Source organism: Typopeltis vanoorti, chromosome 20 (assembly GCF_054136105.1).
Source record: "Typopeltis vanoorti isolate ZY-2024b chromosome 20, IOZ_Tvanoo_1.0, whole genome shotgun sequence".
NCBI lineage: Eukaryota > Metazoa > Arthropoda > Arachnida > Uropygi > Thelyphonidae > Typopeltis > Typopeltis vanoorti.
In genome coordinates, this window is record NC_143568.1 from 41,641,450 (window position 1) to 41,667,717 (window position 26,268).

At 35.2% G+C, this 26,268-nt stretch overlaps 1 protein-coding gene across 2 annotated transcripts in view; it reads left to right on the top strand.

Moving 5' to 3' along the window:
• LOC150095393 (suppressor of tumorigenicity 7 protein homolog) overlaps positions 1-26,268 on the top strand; it is a 458,155-nt gene that overhangs the window by 286,946 nt on the left and 144,941 nt on the right. For both annotated transcript variants that reach the window (XM_090410726.1, XM_090410727.1), the window contains exon 10: positions 18,611-18,683. In XM_090410726.1, coding sequence (XP_090266852.1) covers positions 18,611-18,683 — 73 coding nt within the window. The remainder of the gene's footprint in view (positions 1-18,610; positions 18,684-26,268) is intronic.

Here is a 26,268-nt window from a genome sequence, read left to right on the forward strand (position 1 = left end):
AGCATCCAGGAATGCTTTAGCAGAGCTAATCTCAGGTGGTATGGTCACTTAGAATGTGAGAGGAAAGATTAGCAAAACAAGTGCTCTCTGCGAGGTTGGCAGGAAAAAGAACCAGAGGAAGACCAAGATATAGATGGATTGATATAGTAAAAAGTGCTTTAGAAGACCGAAATATAAGATCTGATAATGTTGGAGTCTTGACAGATAAAAGATTTGTTTAGAGGAAAATTGTAGATAGGAAGTTAATAATGATGTAATTTTTCATGCCTTACTATTATATCCTGTACACCCTTTGAGGGTATATGTTAGGAATTTGATGATGATGATATCATCTACTCCATCTGTCTTTCTGCATTTGAAGTTTTTGATGGCTTTTTCTACCTCGTGTTGATATGTACTCCTCTTTGCATTCTTCTTGAAAATGTTCTAGTATGGTTCTGTCACTGCTTGTTTCATTTAAATTTTTCAAAGTAATTACTTCAGATATTTTGGATATTCTTATCTTCAGTTTTCCATGGCACCTTTTAGAGTAGTTTTTCTAACATTGCTAAGTTTTTTTCAGTAGTCTTCAAAACATTTTGGCATCTTCCTGATATATATTTTCTGTATTCTTACCAGTCTTATCATGACTTTTGTTTAACTACTTTTACACGTAGCTTAACTTTCTTACATTCTTCTCTCTGTATCCTTTTAGGGCATTTGCTGACAGATTTGCTAGGAACTTTTGTTATTAAGGATAGAAAATTATGATTCTTATTTTTCTATCCTTACAGGCAACTTCACAGCTGACTCAATGTTTTCTTCTTATATATATATATCATCAGTTTCTTGATATACACCCTAAAGATTTGTTCAAGCCTCTATGACAGCACTACATCATCAAGTTGACATTATTATTAATCTAATATCAACACTTTTCCTCTAAATTAGTCTATTACTTGATAGCACTCCATTATTGTCATATCTAGCATTTCTTCTTTTAAGGCACTTTGACTGACTCAGTCTACCTATACTCTGGTCTTGCACTGGATCTTTTGTTCCCTCTCCCGCTCTTGGCATGCACCTGTTGCTAACCTTTTCCCCCACCTGTTTAAGTATCCATACTACCTTACATTAGCTCTGTTCACACATTCTTGAATGCAATAAAATGCCACATTCCTTTCTAATAGCTTCATTTTTAATATGATGTTATTAAACTGCTGTTGATGCCATCTGTTCAGGCCTTAAATTTTTCTCCGAGCTCTCATATCTGTGGCCTCTAATCTTTGATCAAGTGCTTTATTTTTAACCCATCTCTCAGATCCATAACTTATAATTGGTTTGAACACTGTCTTATATATTGCTATACAAGTTTAGTGTTTGGCTATTTTCTCTCTTATTCCCTGTAAATTTATTTAACTGGATTTCCATTATATCAGCTTTGCTTATTCCTTTGTCTGTTTCCAAATTAATTTGCCTTCGTCATTAAAAACTGTGCCTAAATAGCTGAAATATTTTAAGTGTTCTATAGATTTGCCTTTAAGAATGCAGCAGAAGTTTGCTATTTTTCTGCCTATTTTCATAAATTTTGTCTTTTTATTTCTTATTTTCATGCCAAATTTGTTACAGCTATTATTCAATTTCATTAGAGAACTCTTGAGAGTTCAACTTGATGTGTTTAGGAGTACATCACCTACATAAAGCAGAGAGCAAAGTTTGATATTTCTGATTCTAATACCAGGTTTAATGCCACTTTCTTTTATAATGCAATCCATATAAATGATGAAGAGTGTTGATTGTGTGTATCTTTATTTTACCCCTGGTTTTGCATCAAAACACCTTCCTGTATTTCCTTTAATTCTGATGATTTACAAAATAAATATAGACTATTTATTGCTATTTAATGTTCTATTTATCCCATATTATTGTATTGTTTTGAAAAGCTCTCTTGGAACTTTACTAATATGCCTTTTCTAGATCTATACAAATCAGATTACAGATTCTTGTTATGTTTCCATAATTTTTTAGCTATTTGTCAAATGAAATTCCGATCTTGAGAACCACTGTTTGGCCTAAAACTAGCTTGTTGTTCTACAAGTTTCTGTTGCACAGTTTTTATTATCCTGTTCTTAGTTAAGTATGCATAAAGTCTCGCTGTAACACTCAGTAGGAAATTACTCTGTAATTTCCACATTCAGATTTATTTCTCTATTTTTATAGATGGGAATATATGACGGCTGTACTCGAATCATCTGGAATTTGACCTTCTAACCATGCCCTCTGAAATATGCAGTATAGTCACTGTAAAACTTTTATACCACCATATTTGATCATTTCTGGTCAAATATTATCTACTCCACCTGGGTTTTTTATATTTTATTTTTTTGATAGTTTTTCTATCTGAAATATTGATATGTCCTCCTGTTTCCATTCCTCTTGCAAATTTTCTGGTTCTGCTCTGATTGTTTTGTTTAACAGTCTTTCAAAGTAATTACTTCAGACATTTTGGATATCCTTATCTTCAGTTTTCATGTCTCAATTTGTCAATTTTGTCTTTCACCATTTCTAAGCTTTTTTAGTAGCCTCTGGAACATATTGTCACCTTTCTGATATTTATTGTCGGCATTCTTCCTTCCTTCTGTAGTCTTTCCGTGATTTTTGTTTAGCTCTCTTACATTTTTTACCCCTCTGTATTCTTTTAGGGCATCTGCCTATTTATTTGCTAGGGATTTGCAGTATACTTTCTTCTAGAGAGAGGGCTGCCACTTGATTCTATTATAAATTAAAGATGCCAAGAAATTATATTCTTGGTTTAATCCTTTATCCAAGTGTAAGGAAACAAAGTTTGCACATGAAGTAACTTCATGACTGGGCAACTCATATATAGAGGCTAATGACTTCACATCATTTGTCTTAGTATCTCATAATGCAAAGCACATATTCTTATGGACATATATAATGCTTTGCATTATGGGAATGGTTACTACCCAGACTGGTTTGGACCTTGATTGAGGTCTCATCATTGTGAGCCAGACTCAAAAGTGATACCAAAGTTGAAGTAATGCAGAAGTCATATTTCCACATACAAGTAGCCAAAAGGTATCACACCTTATTATTAAAATACTCTGGACTAGAGATAGATGTTGAAAGGTTTCCCACTTGGTGAGGTTAGTTCATTCGTAAACTTTGTTTGCTTACACTTGGATAAATGATTAAATCAAGAATATAATTTCTTGGTATCTTCAATTTATAGTTTAACCTAGTGGAAAAACTTTCAACAGAGTATTTTAATAATAAGGTTTGACACCCTTTGGGTACTTGTATATGGAAATATGACTTTTGCATTACTTCAACCTTGATATCACTCACTTCTGGGTCTGGTTCCCACTAATGAGACCTCAATAAAGGTTGAAACCAGTCTGGGTAGTGACCTTTCCCTTAATGCATAGCATTATACATGTCCATGAGAATATGCGCTTTGCATTATGGGATACTAAGGCAAATGATGTGAAGTCATTAGCCTCAGTATACGAGTTGTCGAGTCGTGGAGTTATTTCATGTGCAAACTTTATTTCTTTACACTTGGATAAAGGATTAAACCGAGAATATAATTTCTTGGCATATTTAATTTATGGTTGGTTTTTGTTTTCAAACTGTTTAGTTTCTTTTTTTTTCCCCTGAATAACGTTTGTATATTGATTCTACAGTTTACCTGTAAAAGCTGCTGAACTTTAATTCTTTCTAAAACTTTCTTACATACTGTTCTTTTCAGTGTGATATTTATTTTTATCCTTCATAAAACTAAATGATAGTTCACTTCCAATTTCATATTCTCTGTACACCCTTTGTATCCTGAACCAGCATGTAGATATCACTATCAAAAGTGTTGACTTTTCTCATTTCCTGTGTCTTCTCATAACTTGAACTTGTGGAAGAACTTTATGCTGGAACATGATTAGACCACATCCTTAGCAGAAATTCATATAAAGAAATTTAATATTAAGATGGAGAAAAATAATAAGAGAATTTAAATGAAAAAATAAAATTGAGTTTGGTCTTTACTGGCAGTTCCTGTAACTTATCTGCAGTGATGGACTGTAAACAGCTAACTCCATGCAACATACACAGAAGCTATGAATTACTTTGGAAATTATGCAAATCTTGTCTTTCACAGTAAAGCATATTATGCCATGTTAGCATATCTCAATTTGTAAATGTAATATATACACACACACACAGATAGTCCTCGACTTACAACGGCCAAAAATTATTAAAAATTCTCTAATTTAACTTTTCCGCCAGCATATACCGTATTTTCCGATGTATAAGACGCACCCAAGAAATTTAATACAATTTTCTGGAAAAAACCTCACAGGCTACTTTGACTGCATGTGTACGAATCATTTTTGTTGAACTGGCAATGCCATTTTGCCAATTTTCTTGCACCCTTTTCAAGACTTCGGTCTCTAGCTCTGGCCACTTCGCAATTTTCCCACATTCCGCGCGATTTTCATTACGCAAATTGTACAAAATCTCCTTCTGACCACACCAAGTTCTAATCATTTTTTCTGTAGGCGGAGGTCCAAAATGTCTTTCAGCTTCCCTATTCCTGTGTTCTTCTGCATATTTTACAACCTGCAATTTGTAACTTGAAGTATATGAATGTCGCCTGTTTTTTTTCCATCACTAAAATCTACGGGAAAATATCAAACTGAACACAAAATATCTCAACACATGAACTCAATACTGATAAACATCGGTAACTGATTACTCGGATAAGATATTATGAAACTTGAATAGGACTTCCCGTTCTTAGCCAATGACACACACTAGAAGTCACGTGGAGGTCACGCATCAATTTGATTGCACCATTAACTGCCCACGAAGATCTTGGAACATAAAAGGGAATGCGTATGACTTTGAAAAGAGGAAACAATCTTTACCTTCATTATATAAGACTCACCCCATTTTTAAGATGAATTTTTAAGGTAAAAAAGTGCGTCTTATACACCGGAAAATACGGTACATACATATATCACATTGCTTTTGTATACGCATTGCAGCATCACCATTAGTCGACAAGTAAAGCCTATCACCAATACGCAATAGCTGCTGGTATGATTCACCCACTTCTAACTTATCACAGCCTTCGACACGTTAGTTGCTAATCAGCAATCGAAGTGTTCGTTTCTCTCATTGCAATTTTTGTATCTTGTCATAATCATATCATGTCCAGTAAGAGAAGTAATACTACTGATGAAAATTCCAACATAAAAAAGAAGGCGAGGAAAGCTTTAAGTTTAGATGTTAAAATGAAGTTCATTAAGGGATATGACAAAGGAAAGAAAGTTGGTGAAATAGCATGAGAAAAAAAACTATTGCATTCAACTGTTTCAACAATCATAAAAGATAAATCAAGAATAATGGAGGTAGCTAAAGGGGCAGTTAATATGAAATGTACAATTTTAATGAAAAAAAGAGAAGGGCAAATTCATGAAATGGAGAATCTTTTAATGATATGGATAGATGATCAAATCAACAAGAATACTCCTCTGAGTTTGTTTACGATTCAAACAAAAGCATGTAGCCTATTTGACGATTTAAGGAAACAACAAGAAGATAAATATGGCGAGCATACCTTTATAATAAAGGTTGGTTTTATTGATTCAAAAGCTGATTTAACTTATATAACATATGAATAACAGGAGAAGCTGCTAGTTCTGATTTTGAAACTGCCGAAATTTTCAAGAAAAATCTGAACGAGATGATAAAAGATGACGGCTGTATGCTAGAGCAGATTTTTAATGTAGATTAAACTGGACTGTTCTGGAAAAGAATGCCAGAACGAAATTACATTCACAGAGAATCTACATCGGTGCCTGGTTTTAATGCATTGAAGATAGGATTATGCTGCTTCTTGGAGGAAATGCTGCTGGTTTTAAATTAAAACCATTTCTTGTTTACCTTTCATAAAACCCCAGAGCTTTGAAAAACATTGCAAGAATAAGTTGTCAGTTTACTACAGGAGTATTCCCTAAGGCTTGGATGACAATTGTTTTATTCGAAGACTGGTTCTTAAATTGTTTGATTCCAGAAGTACGTGCCTACTGTCTTGAAAAAAACATTCCTTTTAAAATTCTATTGCTGCTTGACAGTTCTCCAGGAACATCCTCATCACATCGGCGATTTTAATGAAAATATGAATGTGATGTATCTACTGCCCAATACAACAGCTGTCATTCAACCTATGGATCAAGGTTTGATTGCTACATTCAAGACATTATCTGAAAACTACATTTTCTCAACCAATAACATCAATGGACAACGATGCTATAACATTATGCGATTTTTGAAAAAATTATGATATTAACTAATGTATCTAGAACATTGGAATTTCATGGAAGAAAGTATCGGAACAATATATGCAAGGAATTTGGAAGAAGTTACTACCACAGGAAACACTCGAATAGTACAATATGCATAGTATGTTAGAACAAATTGGTGAAGAAATCGTTGAAATTGCAAGAAAACTGGATCTAAAACAATATTACCGATATAGAAGAATTAGCAGATCACGAAGACGGTGAACTGACTGATCAAGACTTGATTTTCCAAAATGAAAGAGTTGTAGAAGAAGAAAGGAATAATGACGAAGATGAAGAAGAGAAATCGTTAAAAAAATTTACTGTAAAAGGATTAGCTGAAGTATTTTCTAAACTAAATCAAGGACTTCAGCTACTTGAAAATATGGATCAAGACACTGATCACTTTGCCAAAGTCGAAAAGCAAATTTGAGAAGCAGTCAGATGTTATCACAAAATATATGAAGAAAAAAAGAAAAAACCCAACAGACAACATTAACCAATTTTCTGATTAAGAAAGCTACTCCTGATCGCGAGAAATAACCTTATCATCCAAATGAGTTAGTTACTCACCTTTAATTAAAGACACCATTAATAAGTTTTTTGTTTATGTTTATGCATCCATCCATCTTCTAATTGGGTTGGGGCAGGAGCTGCAAGAGGGACTTTCAATGGTCACGATCCTCCTCCACCAAGCTTGGGTGTTCTGGTGGGATTCCCAGACATGTCGACCCAAAGTTTTGGATATAGTCTTTCCAGTGATCCTTAGCCTTCCCCGTGGCCTCCCACCCTCTGGCTTGGCAAAGAGGGCCTGCTGGGGGAGCCTCTCTTTTGGCATTCTGACCAGGTGCCCGTACCATTGTAACTGTGATCTCTCAACACAGAGAAGCAGTGGTTGAGAGGGTTTCTCGAATTGTAGAGCTTCTGACCCTATCGAGTCTTGTCAGCCCTGCAACTCCTCGAAGGAACCTTATTTCAGGCCGCTTGGATTCATGTCCGCATTCTTTCAGTCATTACCCAACTCTCATGACCATAGGTGAGGATGGGGGATATAGGCTGTATTGAAGACAGCCAGCTTTGCCTTCTGGCTTAACTCCCACTTCAATACTACCAAATGGCCAAGCTCCCGCAATATTGCACTTGCTGATCCAATTCGAGTATCTAGCTCTACGTCCCACTTTCCATCACTCGTGAATATGGACCCAAGGTATTTAAACTTCTCCACCTGCCTCGGTGGAACTCCACTCACATGTAGAGCGCACTGGGTTGGTTGTCTTGAGACCACAAATGTTTCCGTTTTGGCCACACTGATCTTCATCCCGGCTTCTGCACAAACAGCTACAAACCTATCCAGGGTCCTCTAGAGGTCATCTGTGGCAGAGCTAAGCAGAACTAAGTCATATGCAAAAAAAAAAGACGTCCAATGCTACACTTTCCAATTCTGACACACTCGCTGCTTTGACTGTGCCTATCAGTCCAGTCCATAAATATTATGAAAAGAAGGTGTGACAGAACACACCCTTGGTGGAGACCAACGGAGACTGTGAAAGGTTCAGACTTTGTGCTGTTTAGCCTGACACAAAACTCCAGCATTCATACAGGTACTTGATGGCAGCTAATAGTTGGCCATCCACTCCATACTCCTGTACTACTTGCCAAAGCTTATCCCAAGGAACCCAGTTATATGCCTTCTCCAAGTCCACAAAATATGTATAGACATTCTTGGCATATTCCCAGGATTTCTCAATGACTTGCCTTAAAGTGAAGATTTGGTCAGTTGTGTTCCTTCACCTTCTTTCCAAGCACCTAGCATATACTTTCTCAGGCAGGCTGAGTAGAGAGATGTCACAATAGTTGCTGCAATCTCTCTAGTCTTCCTTCTTGAAGACTGGTATTATTATACCTGTCTGCCGCTGCTTTGGTGCTCGCCCAGATATCCAAGCAGCCTGACATACTCGAGTCAGCCAGAGAACACCAGCTCGATTTAAGGCTTTTAGCATTTGGAGGCGAATTTCATCATCACCAGCAGCCCTGGTGATGATGAAAATCGATTTTAGCAATTTTATTGCTAAATGGACCTCTTCTGCTGTGAGACTAGTCATTGCCCTGATCTGCACCTTTTGTATGTCCACAGCTGCCAGGCCACCTGGATTAAGAAGGCTTACAAATTATTCCCTCCATCTGTGGAGGATATCCTTCTGTTGTTAAAAGTGCACCATGTTTATGTTAATTAATATTTAAAGGAATTTCAAATTAAAGTAAGCGCACCATTTTTGATATGTGTTTATGTATTTTTCTTTCTTAATTTTGTATTTATATGTATATGTGCTAATAAATAATTTATAAATGTTTATGTAAGTTTATACATTTTTAACCGTTTTTAAGTTAAATAGAAACCTAATTTATGAAATATAACAGAAATCAAACAAATCGAGAATTAAAAAGTCCTTGACTTATGTCAGAATCGGCTTACGATGGAGACATTGGAATGGGAACCCCCCCGTCGTAAGTCAAGGACTACCTGTGTGTGTGTGTGTGTGTGTGGAGAGGGGGTCAGAATTGTTATAGGAGAAATTAAAAACAGCAGATGTACTAATGCAGTATTTCAGAATTGAATTGCAAGACTTCTAAAAATAATTATAAATTTAGCTTCAGTAATTTTGGTATCAATATTGTGTCCTTTTCAGCTGCGTGTTTGTTTATACAAATCTCCAGCATGGTTATATCCATTTGTGACTTATAGTCAAAAAAGGAAATAATCATGCTGAGGATGCTTTGAGTGAGTGGGCTGAGGATGTTTTTCTATTTTCATTAATTTTATATAATTTTTTTGAATGTTTGATTTTTATTTTTTACATAATCTGGAAATGCCTCTGGGAGACCAAGCATGAAACTTCTCAAGCCACTTTAGACCTTCCAGATGAGAGTTTTAATCTCGTCATGGACAATGCAGGATTCAAATCCTCACACTGTTGGTTGGAGAGTAAATATGCTGACTATGTGCTAACCAGGCTAGCAAACTTTGACTATTCAGAAACAGACTATTAAGTGAAATTATGATGTATGGGATTGTTTTTTTTTTTTTTTTTTTTTTTTTTTTTTTTTTTTTTCACGAAAAGTCATTTTATATTTACTAATGATAAGATAAACAAACCACAGATTATCATCTTCAGTGAAAATACATGAAGTTAATATCCATACTCTCCTTTATAAAATGAATTTTTTTGTTCATAACTACTTTTATTTTGTTGATATATCTCCATTGCTCTCTCTTTTTCCTGTCTCCTTTTGTTTGCATACCCATCAACTGTTCTTATGTATTAATATGATTCACTATGTCCTATCATTAAGACTGCAGAGCATTGTCATGCTGACTGGCTATTATAAACAGCTACCAATGTAAATTTTACTTGTGGGAAAGAATATACACTTAATTGTAGCATACTCAGATATGCCTTGTCATCACTTGTATTAGTATCAATGTAGAAAATGTCTGCAAGCATTTTAAGTTCCAAGAATGTGATCATCTAAGTACATCTTTCTGAATTTTCTTGAAATCGGAACAGAAATGACCATCAAAAGCTTTTAGACCTTGGATTCAATTAGGCCTAATTGCTTTTCTAACTTTCTGCTGATTATATAACTGAAATTACTTCTGCTTCATTTTCTTCCAGCATATTGAATAAAATAACATTCTGATGATAGTTTAATAATATAATAGGAAAAATCATATAAACATCATTATACTTATTTCTAGTGCTTTTTTCTAGAAAAAAAGGTGCCAGAACTCACATCTTGTTAAGCTTTTTATTAAAGAAAATGATATTCAAATCTTAATTTAAATGAAATATAAAGCAGCTGTTGCTGTCACGGAGTCAGATAAATGAATTAAATATAATTTATCTTCAGTATTTTTTATTTTATACATGATCAATGTAAAATTAAACAAACAAATTAAAATATACAACTAAAGACCAAATATAAAAGTAAATTTGTAAAAACATTATATAATTTAAGAGAAGTTCATAGTGTTTTCCAAAGTTTTGTCCAATTCTCATTGAACAAATTGTCTCGACTCCTTTCTTTGCTCTTAATATCTAAGGCCGAATGTCGTCTTCTAAGTAACCACAGATCAACATACTTTGAATGATCGAAAAGTCTTAAAGGTGGTCCAACGAGTTTGATGAATAAAAGTGCCGAAACTCTTTTAGTCTTCAATGAAGCTCTTGTTGGGGTGATAATTAAATTCATCTGTGAAAATCCACGTTCACATTCACTTGATGAAATGGGAATGGTATTCAGAGCATGTATCAAATGCAACAGTTTTTCTGGGCATGTATTTACGGAATTTACGAATTATTTCTCTTTCATTTAGTGGCTGTCTGATTGACAAATTTCTAATACCTGCCTCTCCGAATGTTACCTGAGCATCAATATCTTCAGGCCATTGTTTTTGGTCAAGCTCGTGAGGCCAAAGTGCTAGCTCAACATCTTCGCTATCAAGCAACCTTTTTTCAATTTGGTATAAAATGTTTTTGGTTCAATAGGAGGATTTTTTTTTTTTTAGCTTTTTCGTGAAGTAAAATTCCACTAAAGCACAGATCACGTACAGCAGCTGCATGCACATCTGTAATAGGGTCCAAAATTCTGTCTTCTTTCTTCAAAAACTTGTAAAAGTGCATTTATTTTTTGATTTGCCTTGTAAAGGTTCATGTCACTGTCTTGCGGGTCCAAATTTAATTCATACAATTCTTGGAGAGCATCACACATCAATCCTAGATAAAAAAAAGTCTGTAGATGTTATTTTTCTTCTTAAGCCATCATAAGTACATTTATCATTTTTATCTCTCCTAGGATCGTGCATCGCATCTTCAAAATGATGCACTAGAGATTCAAAATTATTCCACACAGCCAAAACTGAACGGAAACTAGATGACACCCATCGAGTACTTAAAATTCTTTCAATTTTCAGTAGCTCGACCTCTAGTGATTCTGCACATAAATGCAACTCTCTACTGTTTTTTGATGAAGCATGGTATAGGACATAAAGTTTATCAATAAATGATATGAATCTATTGATTCCTGAAGTTTCCTTTATAGCATCACTTACTGATAATTCTAGTCTGTGATTAGCACAATGCCAAACTATAATAGAAGGAAATTTTTCTGACAGCAATTTTTTTCACTTTACTTTTACACCCTAGCATTACAGCAGCACCATCACATGCTAGAGAAACTAAATATTTTTTAAAATAATCTTTGTCATTCCATAATAGTTAAGACATTGGAGTAAGGAATCAAATACACTTTTTGCCATTATGTTTTCAAGTTCAATCAAGTCCAAAAATAAATTTATCATTGAATTAATTCCAACACCTTTGATACAGCATCGAATATACACTATAAGAGTGGTTTTATTGCTTATTGTTGTTGATTCATCAATTATCAATGAAATTATATTTTTGGATTGAACGATTTCTTTAAACACATTTTTTCTCATTTCTTTACTTACATGATTCACAATATTAATACATGCATTTGTCGAATGAAGAATACAACTCATTTCAATTCCATTCAGTTCTTGCAGATCAATTTCACTTTCAAAATTATGGAATGATTGGTTTTCCTTTGCTACTTTATATGCAGTTCGAAAAATTTTTGCGGTTATTTCTTTTTCACGAGATAATGATTTTAAAAAAAAAACCTTTTCAAGGGTCTTTTTTTCGGCTTCAGAAACAATTTTTAATGCTGCTTTGTGTGCAGCAGATTCTCTGTGATCGAGCTTTTTTTTTTTTTTTCAAAGTGAGCTCATCTGTAGCTGCCTATCTTTGCCAGAATATGTAATCTCATTGTTGGCCCATTCTTTGGAACTTTTCATTCCCATCTTTGTTTCAATTCTAAGAGTTCTAACTTTTCTGCAAGGCATACAGCCAAGTTTCTTTTTGCAAATATACATCCATTCATTTTTCAAGCAAAAATCATTTTTTTGATCTAATTGTCCAGCAATTCGGCCAGTCATTTTCAGTTTGGCCTTGCTCCTCAAGATTAGCTTGAGATGATTCGAAAACATCAACTGGCACCATTATTCCCATATTTTTGGACGTCATGCCTGTTATTATTCTGGGCTTTTTATTAATGGGACCGGTAGTTGAGAAGTAATTGGAAATCTTTTTCATTTTCAAACTTGGGGTCAGACTTTTCCACTAAAAAGCAAAAAAAAAAAAATCCTAAAAGGATATGAAAATAATGACTTTAAATTTACATCAATTCAATAAAGATATTTTTTAGATATAAAATATCTAAAAATATCTAACTGAAAATCTTTCGCATGTTGTCAATCACTCGTCCATACAGCCACAAACGTAGAAGCTAATGGCGTGCCCATGCGTGTTACCAGGCGATGCCTGGTGACACACATGCGCACATGTTATGTACAGTCGAACATTCTTTCAAAAATTACTTTTGAAAAATTTGAAAAACTGTAAAAAAAATAGTTGCTGGAATGCCATTCTGGTGCATTACGCCAGAAAAAAAGCACTGCATATTTCAAAGTACAGTGGATTCTAGTTAGTTGGGCCACATTGAGAATAGCATAATTTGGTCTAATTAAGTGGCTGCTCCAGTTAAATGAAATTTCATGTCAAGAGTTTAAAAGGAATATGTACATAAGACAAAATACAAGTTTAGATAAGTTCTGCATTTATTCATTTATTATGAAGCAAAATTACTGACTTATAAACTTAAACAATTGGCTCTAATTAAAGTAAAATGTTTGTTATAAAAATAATTTCATTTATAAAAGTATTAAGTATAATGCAGTTCTTAGTTAAAGATTGTAGGGATTGATTGAGTGTAGTTGATTTATTTATTTTTTTATTATTAACAGCAGTTAACCAAAATCGGTGCAGGTATTTAGTGCCTTCCTCTATGAAATAGTTCTGATCCAGTTATAAATTTTCTAGTTTCATTTTCATTCAAGCTTGGTAGTGGGGGGGGGGGGGGTCATCCTCATCAACTTTCTTTTTCTTCTAATGCCCTCTGGTGTGATTTGCTTCAATACAGTATTGATGACGACCATCAATGGATGCAGATGCTACATAGTTTCTGATGTGGTTCATGTCTCGTCTAATGGGATGTCATTTTCACTATTGGTCATATTTGGCATATCCATGATTAAATGCTTAAAATTATAGTGAGGAAGGTTTTGAATGGTCCTATTGCTTATTCTTTGCCAACTATTGGCCATAAACTGTGTGCTTGTAAAATATTAACTTTTGTGCTGACAATAACCAATAAAATTCTTGATTTCTGTTGTAATTCCATATCTCAACTCATAAGTCAATTCTTAAAAAATTGTTTGCATGGTACCAAAATGGTACACCCTCCATTCTTTATCAACACATCAATATCAATATGGATAAAATACATTACTCCTCATCCATTTTGTATCCATCACATATTTCAATGTAATATCAATGGTATTAAATTTTAATATGCACTTGTATCGTTGATAACTTTGACGTGTATACACATTATGGCTGGTTGGGTGGTTAAAGCATTGCGGCCTGGTCCTTTTACCAATAACCAACATCTTTCATTTACTATTTCTTGATATATTTGAGTGGCATAAACACTTATAAGATCTGTTGCTTTCATCGTTCTAAACAGTGTTGCGTGTTCATGACACAGGGAACTATCTGATTTAGTACGATAAAACAGCTATGTTTTGTTGGTATTGCAGGTGTCATCTGTACGAAATTTTTAAATGAAGATTGCACTTTACAGAACAAGATGAGTTAGTCTTAGATGCATGATTTTAGCAAAACTCTTAGTTTTGCACTAAAAAAAATTAACTTATGTACTTTATTACCATTTTTTTCTATTTAGAGGTATTCTCAAGGTTAGATATTCTTTTGTGATCACAGAAGCATACACAGTGAAAAAAAGTAGTATTATTACTGATAACTTTTTTACTTTCAATGTTAGAGAAACTTGATTCATTTCCTGAACGAAAAAGAAAAAGATACCCTTAGTCTTTCTTTTGATAACACTTAGGACAAGACAAGATTTATCTTTTTGGGCAGAGCAGTCGCAATTTGGAAAAACCTCTAGTCTTTATTGGCAAGAAATTTGAGGAACCAGTACTTCCCAAGAATGAAAGAAATTCAGTTTTTCTCTTTATTCAAATGTGTACTTTACTTCTTCCAAATGACTTAACTCTATATACATAACAAATCTATTCTACCATTGGAAGAATAGATTTGCTTTCACCTTAAGGTGGTGTTCTCTAAAAATGCATTGTTCCTTATTGTAGGACAGCTGAAATTTTAAATAAGGATCTTAGATAATATATTTCTAGTCATTTTATCATATAATTTAAAGGAGGACAAAATAAACTTCCATTGTGTAATTTTTTTAACATTTAACTTTTAATTTTTTAATTTTTCATTTAACATTTAATAGCTTCCTATAACTTGAACAGTCTTTTGACTGTCAACATACTCTTAATTGAAGGTATCATAAAAAATATTAAAAAAATCAGTTAACGCCTTTTATTCCCATATAGAGAGTAGAGGAGGCCGTTTTATCCCTATCTAACTTTTGGAGAGTGAGTGGGCAGTTCAATCTCCACTGGTACCCAATCAGTGATAGCTGGCCCAAGGCTATCACTAATTAAGCAGCACACAGTGAAGAGAGACTGCTCAACAAGTGCTGCCATCTCGTGGTCCCTAACCCTGACACAATATATTTAACATCTGAAATAGTGTGGGTTCTACGGTTGATTTTCTTGAGTTTATGGGATGAAAAACCTGAGTTTCCGGGAGAAAAAACCCAGCTTGCCCGTGCCAGAGATCGACTAACTGTAATGACCATCAGATATGATATTTTCAGATTTGTTGTTGTTGATATAAGATTAATGTTCTTGTAGTCATTTTTCAAAGATCACTCTGTTTGTCCAAAGTATGAGTAGAGGCAACCTCAATGAATCTGGTAAACACCAGGGGGAGAGAGAAAGAGGCAGGGCTGTTTATCTTTCATGGATGGTAACCAAGAGGACATTTTGTTGATAGAGAAAATGTAGAAACTAAATTTTATCTTTTGAGGATCTTAGCAATTGTCTCAGATGTCTGGGATAGGGACTTGCTGTACAGGTTCAAGGTTCTTGGGGATGGGCCTGTGTCCAGGATGCATTTAAACTTCCTTGTGGTGAAGCATTAAGTTGGCATTATTATTGAATTCAATTTTCCTCCAAATTAATCTGTCACTTGTATTGTCACATCTTATTTATGTATTCTAGAGCACTTCTTACGAAATCAGTCCACCTAAATCTTTTTTTAGATCTTTTTCTTACCATTTTAGCATCAAACACTTTTTTTTGTTAATGGAGAGGAGATCTCCACCCAGTTTAAGGAACACAGAGAAATGACTAGGACCTAATATCCAATCCTCACCTTCATGTAGTGTGCCCATTAGTATGTATCTACTGGATACTGAACAAATACAGATGGGATGATAGTTTTGGGACTTCACCAGCCAAATCATATTCTCTATTGGCTTAAAACTGCATATGTTGGTATTACCAGAAGATAGAGGGTTCTAAATTAAAAGGTTAACATTATTGAAACAAGAATATAATTTCTTAGCATTGTTAATCTAGTTTAACATTTAATTTCTTGTTAACGAATTCAGGGTTGCATGATGAAGCTCTCTTTCTCAAAATGCAGTGAATGATGTTTAAAAAAAAGTGTCTTACCAAGCAGCTAATAATCTCTCATCCATATCATTTCAATATGTGGCCAAGAAATAAAATGCTGATTTTATTTCAAACTCCATAGTACAGGATGATGAAGCATTTTCCTCGAAAAAAAAAAACTACATTGAAATCCTGTCGGGACCAAAACTTTGTATGGACTTTTTAATGAAGGAGGTGAGTTAACTGGTTTGATACAGAGGTGACAGGGTTTTTAATCTTGTAAAATAGCCACACCAGTTAGAGAATAATTAACAGATATAATACACTAGTAACATTACCTTAGTTGCTGTGGCTGTAATTCCACATAATCCTTTACATATTTAGTCCTCTGGTAAATGAGCAACTCGCATCAGGACTGTGGTATGATTTAAAAAAAAGAAAAAAACACCAAAGAAGCAATCCAGTAATCCCACCATTTTCACAGTAAAAATAATAGAATCTAGACTACTCTTGTGTGTCCATGTTCTCTTCCCAGCATTAACACCAGCAATGTCTTTATTCGCCATGAATTTAACCCCTCCAAATCCATTCCACCTCTCTAGATCTGACCACATTGCTAATTAAAAAAGATTATCTAATTAATCCACATCAAAGCATATGAAAAGGATACTTATTTCTTCTTAAACCAACAAGGTAACCACTTTCAAATGATGCCTCGTGTTCACTGTATCACCGGATAACTAGGAAATGTAGAATCCTGTGTCAACTTTCAACTGCTGTGGCATTGTATTTCCAGACTTGGCAAAAGCTGCCATATTAATAGAGAACTTGAGGCTTGCCATAAATTCATTATATGATGTGCATCTGAGTGATCAACTGCAAGGAACTTTGTAAAAAAAATTTCATCGACATTAGGTTGTGATGCGCACATCAGTGATCACATATAGTTTATAGATACGAGGGTTGTTTGAAAAGTTTGGTAAAAAAATTAAGTTAAACACATTTTTTTGGAAAAAATCACCTTTATTTCTCAACATAGTTTCCAATTTTTTCATCCCATCTAAAAACTAGGATTTATCAAATTCTGCAAAATAGTCATTGACAGCCTTGATGACATCCTGTTCTATGAAACTTTTTTTCCCACCAAGCCAAATTTTTAAGTTTGGGAACAAGAAGTCACACGGACCCAAGTCCGGAGAATACAGTGATTGTGGAACCAATTTGAACCTCAATTCATGCAATTTTGCAATGGCCGATGTGTGGGACTGTGCATTGTCCTGATGAAAGAGCACTTTTTTTGTGTGCCAATCTTGGCTTCAGTTCTTTTTTTTTTTAAACGGTCCAGCAATGACACATGATAGACTCCTGTTATTGTCTTATTCTTTTCCAAATAGTCAATCATGATAATTCCCCGGGAATCCCAATAAACAATGGCCAGCACCTTCCCCTACTGACAAAACGATGTTTGCTTTTTTTTGGTGCTCTTTCACCGGGCATTGTCCACTGTTTTGACTGCTGCTTAGACTCGGGTTTGTAGTGGATCCAAGTTTCGTCTACAGCCATGATACAAATCGACGGAAAAAATCCTGTGAATTGCGATTAAACATCGCCAAACACTGTGTTGAAATGTCTTTTTGCATGCGTTTTTGATCGACAGTCAACAATCGGCGCACACATATTCTGCACAATTTTTTGTGCAGAATATTATACACCCATTCAGTTGAGATGCCTACAATCTCATGCACTTTCACTTAGAGGTCTTCCATAATGCTACCATGGATTTTGTCAATCATTTCCTTTGTGGTGACCTCAGTCAGGTGTCCGGAGCATGCTTCATCTTCGATGGACGATCAAGTTTAAACTCATTTATCCAAAAAGAAATAGTATTTAATTCTGGTGCAGAGTTCTCATGAACTGCATCTAACGCTGTTTTGATCTGCATGGCCATCCACTTCTTCCAATAAAAGTGTTTTATCACTGCAGGAAACTCGTTTTTCTCCATTTTTATGAAAAATGCAAACACGGTCATTTTAAATGTTTGCCAAACGAGAACTATTCGTCGCACGTGGCTAAAATTTTGCTAGGGGTCATGAAAAAGATGTTACATGCCGACAGTGGTATGAATGAATTGTGTTGCCGTCTATTGGAAATTGACCAAACTTTTCAAACAACTATATCGTATCTAAGCCTGCAGTTTTGAAAGGACTATAATGCGAAAGAGTTTCTGAAGTTAATCTACACTTTTTTAACTAATCCTAAGTTTAATGTTAATTTTATTAAATTAATTTTTTAATTAATGCGCCCTCTGAGGTACATATTGGGAAATAATGATGCCTGTGAGTGTGAAGCTAATTTGGATAACTCTGTCAAATTTTTTTTTTTATCCTCTTACATTACTAATTCTCTGTATTCTTGATTCTCTTAAAGATGCCAAACTATAATGTTGAAATATTGAGTATAACTTGCAATTAATAAATTCTCTCTTTGATGTGTTGCAACTCTTGTTAATTACTGTAGAAGCCACTTTATATCTCATGGCCATTCATTTAAATTTATGTAATGTTTTTGTTTCCAGATATAAATTTACCGAAGTCAGCAACCATTTGTTACACTGCAGCCCTTCTCAAAGCGAGAGGAGTTAGTGACAAGTAGGTAAAATTTTATTTAAGGAAATAAAATTGCATTGTCATTTTATTTCATGTAATTTTTTTTTGGCATTGTCAAAAAAAATATAAATAAATAAAATTACTGTATTTAATATGAAATTCTGCGGAATATTCCATTTCAGCAGTTTATCATGATATGCTATGAAAACTGTTCTGAGTTATTGGCCATGTCATCGCTTCTTTTTATGTGAATCTCATCCACAAGCCACTTCAGACCACCAGTGAGCAGATTGGTTGCCTCATACTGGCATTGAAAATCATCTGTCACCTAAAGACTTTTACAAACATCCATGCTTTGTAAATGTCTCCATAGCTCATTTGGTTTTCAGCAGCCCTTTGTTGGAAAGACCTGGGTTTAAATCTTGTCTATGACATGAAAAACCTTTATAAGGACTTTGACTTAAAAGCCAGTTAGCTCATATGAAGGTGCAATGTATTTTCTCCCAGAAATTCTGGTTTTTCATCCCTCAAAACAGGAAAAACAGCTCTGAGAACACATCACTACAAACATGAAATATTTACCCTTCGAGGGATGTAGCAGGGGAATGGCAAAGAAATTACATTAAATTATATAAAACCCTTAAGAGACTCAACGCATCTAAGGTTGAACAAGAATCAGACAGATGGAAATGCATGTGTTCACTGTAAAAGGGAATAGAATATTGTCTTGTTTAAGAATTTTTGTAGGTATAGAACAACGAATTGCACATTTATTCCCATGCTTCACCCATTCTAAGTTAAAAATAAATAAATAAAAACCTGTTTTTGACTTTAGACCCTAAACTTTTTATTCCATGAAACAATATCAGCTGGAAAATATTGAATGGAGAACTTAAATTTTTAAGTATATAGGAGTGTGTGTTTAAATGTAATTGCATTAAAAAGTGATATGTGATTATTTTTTCTTAGAATTTGTAGATCTTAAGGGAGAAGGAATAGAGGATGGCCTTTGAAAATATGGGAAGAGACCGTAATAGGCCACTAGACCTATTACTGGAAAGGAAGAAGAATAAAATATGAAATAGGGGTGCACATAGAGTGTGAAAATGTTGGAAGAGATTCTTGGCACAGCAAAAAAGAAACATGGTTAGGAATGCTGGCAACTACTTAGGCAGTAGATATAGGGCCACTGCAAGATATGTGAGCTGGCAGCTCACATATCTTTTGTTTTGTTGTGAATTATAAACTGCTTATAACTATTATTTTATTTTATTGTTGTTAGATAATACAAATAAGGGTGCTGTGGCTTCCATTGAAAAGAAGAAAACATGTAAATCTGTAACATTACATACTGAGAATAAAATTATTCAATTGAGTGACGATGGTGTATCAAACACAAAGATAGGCTACAGCCTAAATTTACCTTACATTGCTGTTGTTACAGTTGTTTAAAACAATGATGAAGTTCATAGTGAGGTGAAAAGTGCTACACTATTTAATACTACAGTCATCCATAAATGTGACAGTCTTATTGCCGAAATGGAAATACTTTTATTGATCTGTTCCATTCAGTCAAGCTATTCAGAATAACTTTTTCATTTGTGAAAATTATTCTGAATATTTGGTTTGCACATCTGATGTAAATGAATGCTTTATTTACGTCGTTAAATCATTGCATGCATCTACAAGTCAGGATGGTGAGGGAGAAACAGTGACTCGCTATTCAGTGGTAGTCTGGAACCTAACATGTCGTATGACTGGGATATGCCTGTAAATTAAAACAAAATCACAGGATTGCAGAGCGAAATTATGAATGAGAAGTATTAGAATTCTGAGGACAACCCCTTCCCCTCCATTATTTGACTTTTCTGTGTGAGCAAGTGATTTTCCATATGCCCATACATGGCACTCTTACATAAAGAAAGTATAGCGGCAGTAAACAAAATATAAAGTATTATTAGTGTGCTGAGTAAATGAGAAGTAATGTTTATGAAAAGCTTTAAGATTTCTGTCAAGGTTTTTGAAGGCTGTGAAGAGATTATAGATGTGATATATTTGTGCCAGCATAAGCCAAATATGAAAATCAGCTTGAGAAGAGAAAACTGATCTTGGTTGGTGGGTGAAATATTATCAAAAGTGAGGGAGAGAGAATTGTGATATTCCTTCTGAGAAAAAACACAGGATTATGTTTTAGTAGCATTGGAACCTACTAAATGTTCTTCACTGCATTTGAAAATGGCAACAAAATTGTTAATATATAATCTTAAAGCTTTAATAATTTTAGTACTTCAAGGTTTTGTGAATGGAGAGGAGCAATGGAGTGTGCTGTAATCACTAAAACTGAGGATTTGAGGTAATTGTGATGTATAAGGTGAAATGAGTGAGTGTGGATGAAAGCTCAAAGCACTTTCCAGTTGATGGAAAAATCTGATGAGAGAAAAACCATCTACCTTGACAACTAGTGAATGACCAGTGAGAAGAATGACCTGTAATCTAATTGCAAAGTACACTAAGGAGACCATAGGATAGCTTGGTAAAAGCAATGGAGGAGGAGCTGGCTCTTTAGTTAAATAATGCTTTTTAGCTCGAACTAATGAAAAGATTTCATCCAAAAAAAAAATATATATATATAGCGAATACATTAATACCCTGCTTTATGGCGATCCACTTATTCAACATTTTTAAATTGTCAACCATTTTCATGAGTTGTTTGTTTACTACATAATTACTCACTGCCTCTCACTCTCTGTGTTTTGATGTTTTGCTGTGAATTATAAACTGTTTATAACTTATTTTATTTTATTGTTGTTAATAATGGCAAATAAAATTCAAGGGAAGGATATCCTTGCTTCCATTGAAAAGATCTGTAAACTTATTACATTAGATACTAAGGATAGAAATATTAAATTTAGTCACATTGTGTATAAAACACTGAGAGAGGGTGCAAACTAAACTTACTTTGCACTGCTGTTGTTACAGTTAAGTGAAAAGTGCTACATCAGTTTATACTGCAGTTGTCTGTAAATGTGAGAATCTTAATGCCAAAATGTAAAACTTTTAATAGTGTAGATTGAAAACCAAACTTATTGGCTTGTTCCTTTAAGCCATGCTATTCAGAGGATAGCTTATGTTTGTGAAAATTATTATAAATTTTTCAATTTTGTGTACCAGACATAAATTAGTGCTTTATTTACATCATTTATGCATATATATATATATATATATATGACTGCTTAAAAATATTATTAAACTATTACATGTGTCAGCAAATGGAGAGGGGAAAAAAAAAAAACTGAGATTTGTCATGTGACAAAATTTGCTATATGATTGTGGTCTGGAACCTGATGTGTCATGACTTGGGTATGCCTGTACTTAATACAGTAGTTTTTTTTAATTGCTGGGGGGGAAAAAACATTATGAGCATATGTATAGCTTCTGAGAAATATAACAATGTTCTCAAAAAGGGCATCTATTTCTGTTTATTAAACATATAATAAGTTATTTTCTGCATGTCCTGTGTAATTGACAGGACAATGTGTATACCAGGTTTATTATTATTATTATTATTATTATTGTTCCGGGAAACTCCAAGGAGTCGACAGACTCATCGAGGGAGGCCCTAACATCATGTCAAGAACAACTATTCAACATTCACACAGTATCTATCATACCTTGCCTTGAACTCATTCACGGTCGTAGCACCCACAACAGACTCTGGAAGCTTATTCCACTCATTTACCACTCTCCAAGTAAAGAACCTAGCTCTAACACCCTTGTCAACCACGCTCTTGCCCAGCTTCCATGCATGGCCCCTAGTCCTCCCGCCACCAGTCATATTTTCAAAAATATCTTCTGGATCAATCTTATAAAAACCCTTCAGTAATTTGAATGTCTCAATCATATCACCCCTTCTTCGCCTATCGTCCAATTTCTGCAACCCACAAATCTTCAACCTATTCTCATAAGGTTCATTCCACAGACCTGCTATCATCTTGGTCACTCGTCTCTGGACCCTCTCCACTTCCTCCCCATCACGAAGAAACCCTGGTGCCCATAGCTGGGCACAGAAGTCCAGATGGGATCTTATCAAGGCTCGATACAGAGGAACAACAACTTGTTCGTCTCTGCATGTTAAAGTATTTTTCAGAAGCCAAGTGATTTGGTGAGCTGTTTTAGTTACTTTTGCAATGTGCCCCCTAAACTTCAATTCCCTATCCACCAACACTCCCAAATCCCTGGCTTCATCAATCTCCTGGAGTATGGTTCCACCAATGCGATATACTGCTGCTATTCTTTTCACCCCAAAGTGCATAACCTTACACTTTGCCACATTAAATTGACATCCATTTTTCCTAGCCCAGTCTTCCAAACTATCCAAATCATCCTTAAAATTTTGACATCCTCTGCACTCACAATTGCTCTACCCAACTTTGCATCATCAGCAAACAAGTGAACACTTCTTCTCAGATCCTTTCCAATATCATTAATGAACAAATTGAAAAGCAGTGGTCCAAGAACAGAGCCCTGTGGCACTCCACTAGTCACAAGACGTCTTTTAGACTCCACTCCTGAATAAACCACTCTTTGATATCTCTCCTTCAACCACCCTCTTATCCATCTCACCAACCCTATATCTATACCCATCTGCTCCAGTTTACTGATTAGGGTTCCATGTGGTATCCTATCAAAGGCCTTGGCAAGGTCCAGTAGTATCACTGTAAACCCATTACCCCTATCCAGTTCAGCCGTCACTGTGTTATAAAACGTGAGCAAGTTACTGAGGCATGATCTACCCTTCACAAAACCATGTTGTCCCCCATACAATATCCCATTTTCATCTATCCAATCCTGTATTCTTTTCTTGACTAATTTCTCTAAGACCTTGACAATGATTCCTGATATGCTAATTGGTCGGTAATTTACAACAGCAGTCTTGGAACCACCTTTATGCAGTGGAACTATTTTCCCCTCTTTCCACCCGCTCGGGACTAACCCAGACCCGAGACTCAAATTAAACAAAATGGTCAAGGGTACTGACAATTCTTTAGCTGCTTCTTGTACAACACGAGCTGGTATACCATCCAATCCCACAGATGTATTGACATTGAGGTTATGCAATAGACTACTCACCTCCACTTCATTAACCACAATTCCTGTATAATCTACTGGTTTATTCGTTTCTGCAATGTCACCACCTGGATGATATACTTTTGCAAAGTGCTCACTCAGTAACTCAACTATCTCAACTGATTCAGTTACCTCCCTACCATCGGCATTCTTTAAAATCAATCTGCCATGTACATTTTTCCTTTTAATTGCTACATATCTAAAAAACAGTTTAGGATTCTCTTTAGCCTGCATGGCCAATGTTCTTTCGTAATCCTTTTTTGCTTTTCTTACCACACTCGTCACCCTTCTGGCCTGCGCTTTATACCGTTCATGTGCCTGCCGGTCACCCTTCTCCTTAAATTCCCTCCATAGTTGTTTCTTTTTTTGCAACTCAAGCTTAATGGTGTTATTCATCCATTTAACCCCTACTTGATTTATTATTCGGACTCTAGGTATGCAGTCAGCCATTGCTTCATGCAAGCACTTCTTAACTACCTCCCATGCACTATCAACTTCTAGTCCTTACAGTTGTACATGCCATGGCACTGAACCAATCAAACTCCTAAGCTTGTCATACTTTCCAGCCCGATAATTCCACATGTACCCTGTCTTAATTGAAAATTCTACACCTTTAGCCACCTCCCAAGTTAAGACCCTATGATCACTCTCACCGATTGGTGGCAATGTGGTCATATTTGTTACAGCCAAATCCTCAGATGTAATTACTAGGTCAAGCACTCTCTGACCCCTCGTATTTTCCATTACATGCTGTCGCAGATAGTTATCCCTTAATAACCGCATAAAATCCAGTTCCTTCCTCCCGTGTGTCCTCTCCTCTCTCCAATCAATGCGACCATAGTTGAAATCTCCCATAATAATCACCCTCCTTCCACCCATTTCTTCTGTTTGCTTGTGCATACTGTCACCACCATCTTTTCCATCACCTGGTCTATAGCAGCACCCAATTGTATATTTAGTTCTGCTAGCCACAATCTCACACCAAATGGCCTCAAAAGTGCTCTTTTCTCTATCCTGCAATTCAACTTCTATTCTCCTTGGCTGGAGCTCATCAGCTATCATCAACAATACTCCTCCCCCCATTTTATTCTCTCTGTCATTCCTGAACACACTATACCCATCACATTCAATCCCACTAGTTATATCATCTACAGTCAGCCATGTTTCACTAATACCTATAACCTGTGGTCTGGAAGTGCCAACCATGGCCAAAAACTCTTCTTGTTCCTAATACTCCTAGTATTAGTGTACATGAATTTAAGACCCCCATTAGCCCCAACCCTACCTTGATGCCTTATATTAACTATCCCACTCAGATTTGTTGTCCTTATTTGCTCTGGCATATTATATTCATTCTTACATTCAACTGCCTCCATAAGGACTGTATGTCTACTCCCCCCCACTTAACAAATCTAGTTTCCCTGAATTTGCACATCCACTACATTCAGCAACACTTTCTCAAGTCTTCTTACACCGTAACCATTCAAATGCAAGCCATCCATCTTATATAGATCCTTTCGCCCATCAAACTCACTCCACACATCCACAAATTCCACACCACGCGTCATACATAACCCACGCATAAAGTCATTCGCAATTATAGCCCTCCTTTTAAACATTTCACTGTCATACCGTGGCAAAAGACTAATCATTCTAACTCTCTCACTCTTTTCTTTTGCTACCTCAAACAATTCATTCAGGTCTTCTATCATTTCCATTTTATCTCCTTTCAAATTATTCGTACCTGCCACAACAGTCATTTCTTTCACCCTTTCCTTTTGCTCTCTAATAGACTCAGTTACATCCTTTATGGTCGCACCAGGTTGGTACGATTTTGTCAAATCCTCTACTAACACACCTCGTACTAACGAGTCTCCATACAGCACTCTATCCTTCATTTTGTTTATGTTCACATTCATACGTCTATTTTTCCTGTCATACCTTTTATTATTGGTTGGTTCATTCAGTCTCCTTTTGTTCATGCACTCTAGCTCCTGTTTTGCTCTTTCTATCGCACTATTCAACAACGCAATCTCACTCAATGCATCTATCTCATCTTTTTTGTTCTCTGAGAAACCATTTATACTATCATTCACACTTTCTACATTCACACTCTCACAATTTTCATGTACAACCTTGCCGTTTCTTGTCATATCCCTATTTCCTTCATTCTGAAAGTTGACAAAAACATCACACTCACGATCCGAAATACACTTCAATTCCTCATTCTCCCTACATTTTCTACACACATTCAATCCTTTATTATCATCTAACCACACTCCGACCGCACTCCGCAAAGCGTACATTTCACAGCTAGTACACTGACTCATTTCTTTTATGCTACCGTTCTTTGATAACGATGGCGAACCTTCATTACTGGCCGCCATTTTCCTTCGCACAGGTGCCATACTTATTTCAACGTGTTTTGTCAAATTATACGTTATAACACACCAAAAATAGACGCACTAAAATACGCAAGGCAAACAAAACAAAACTACAC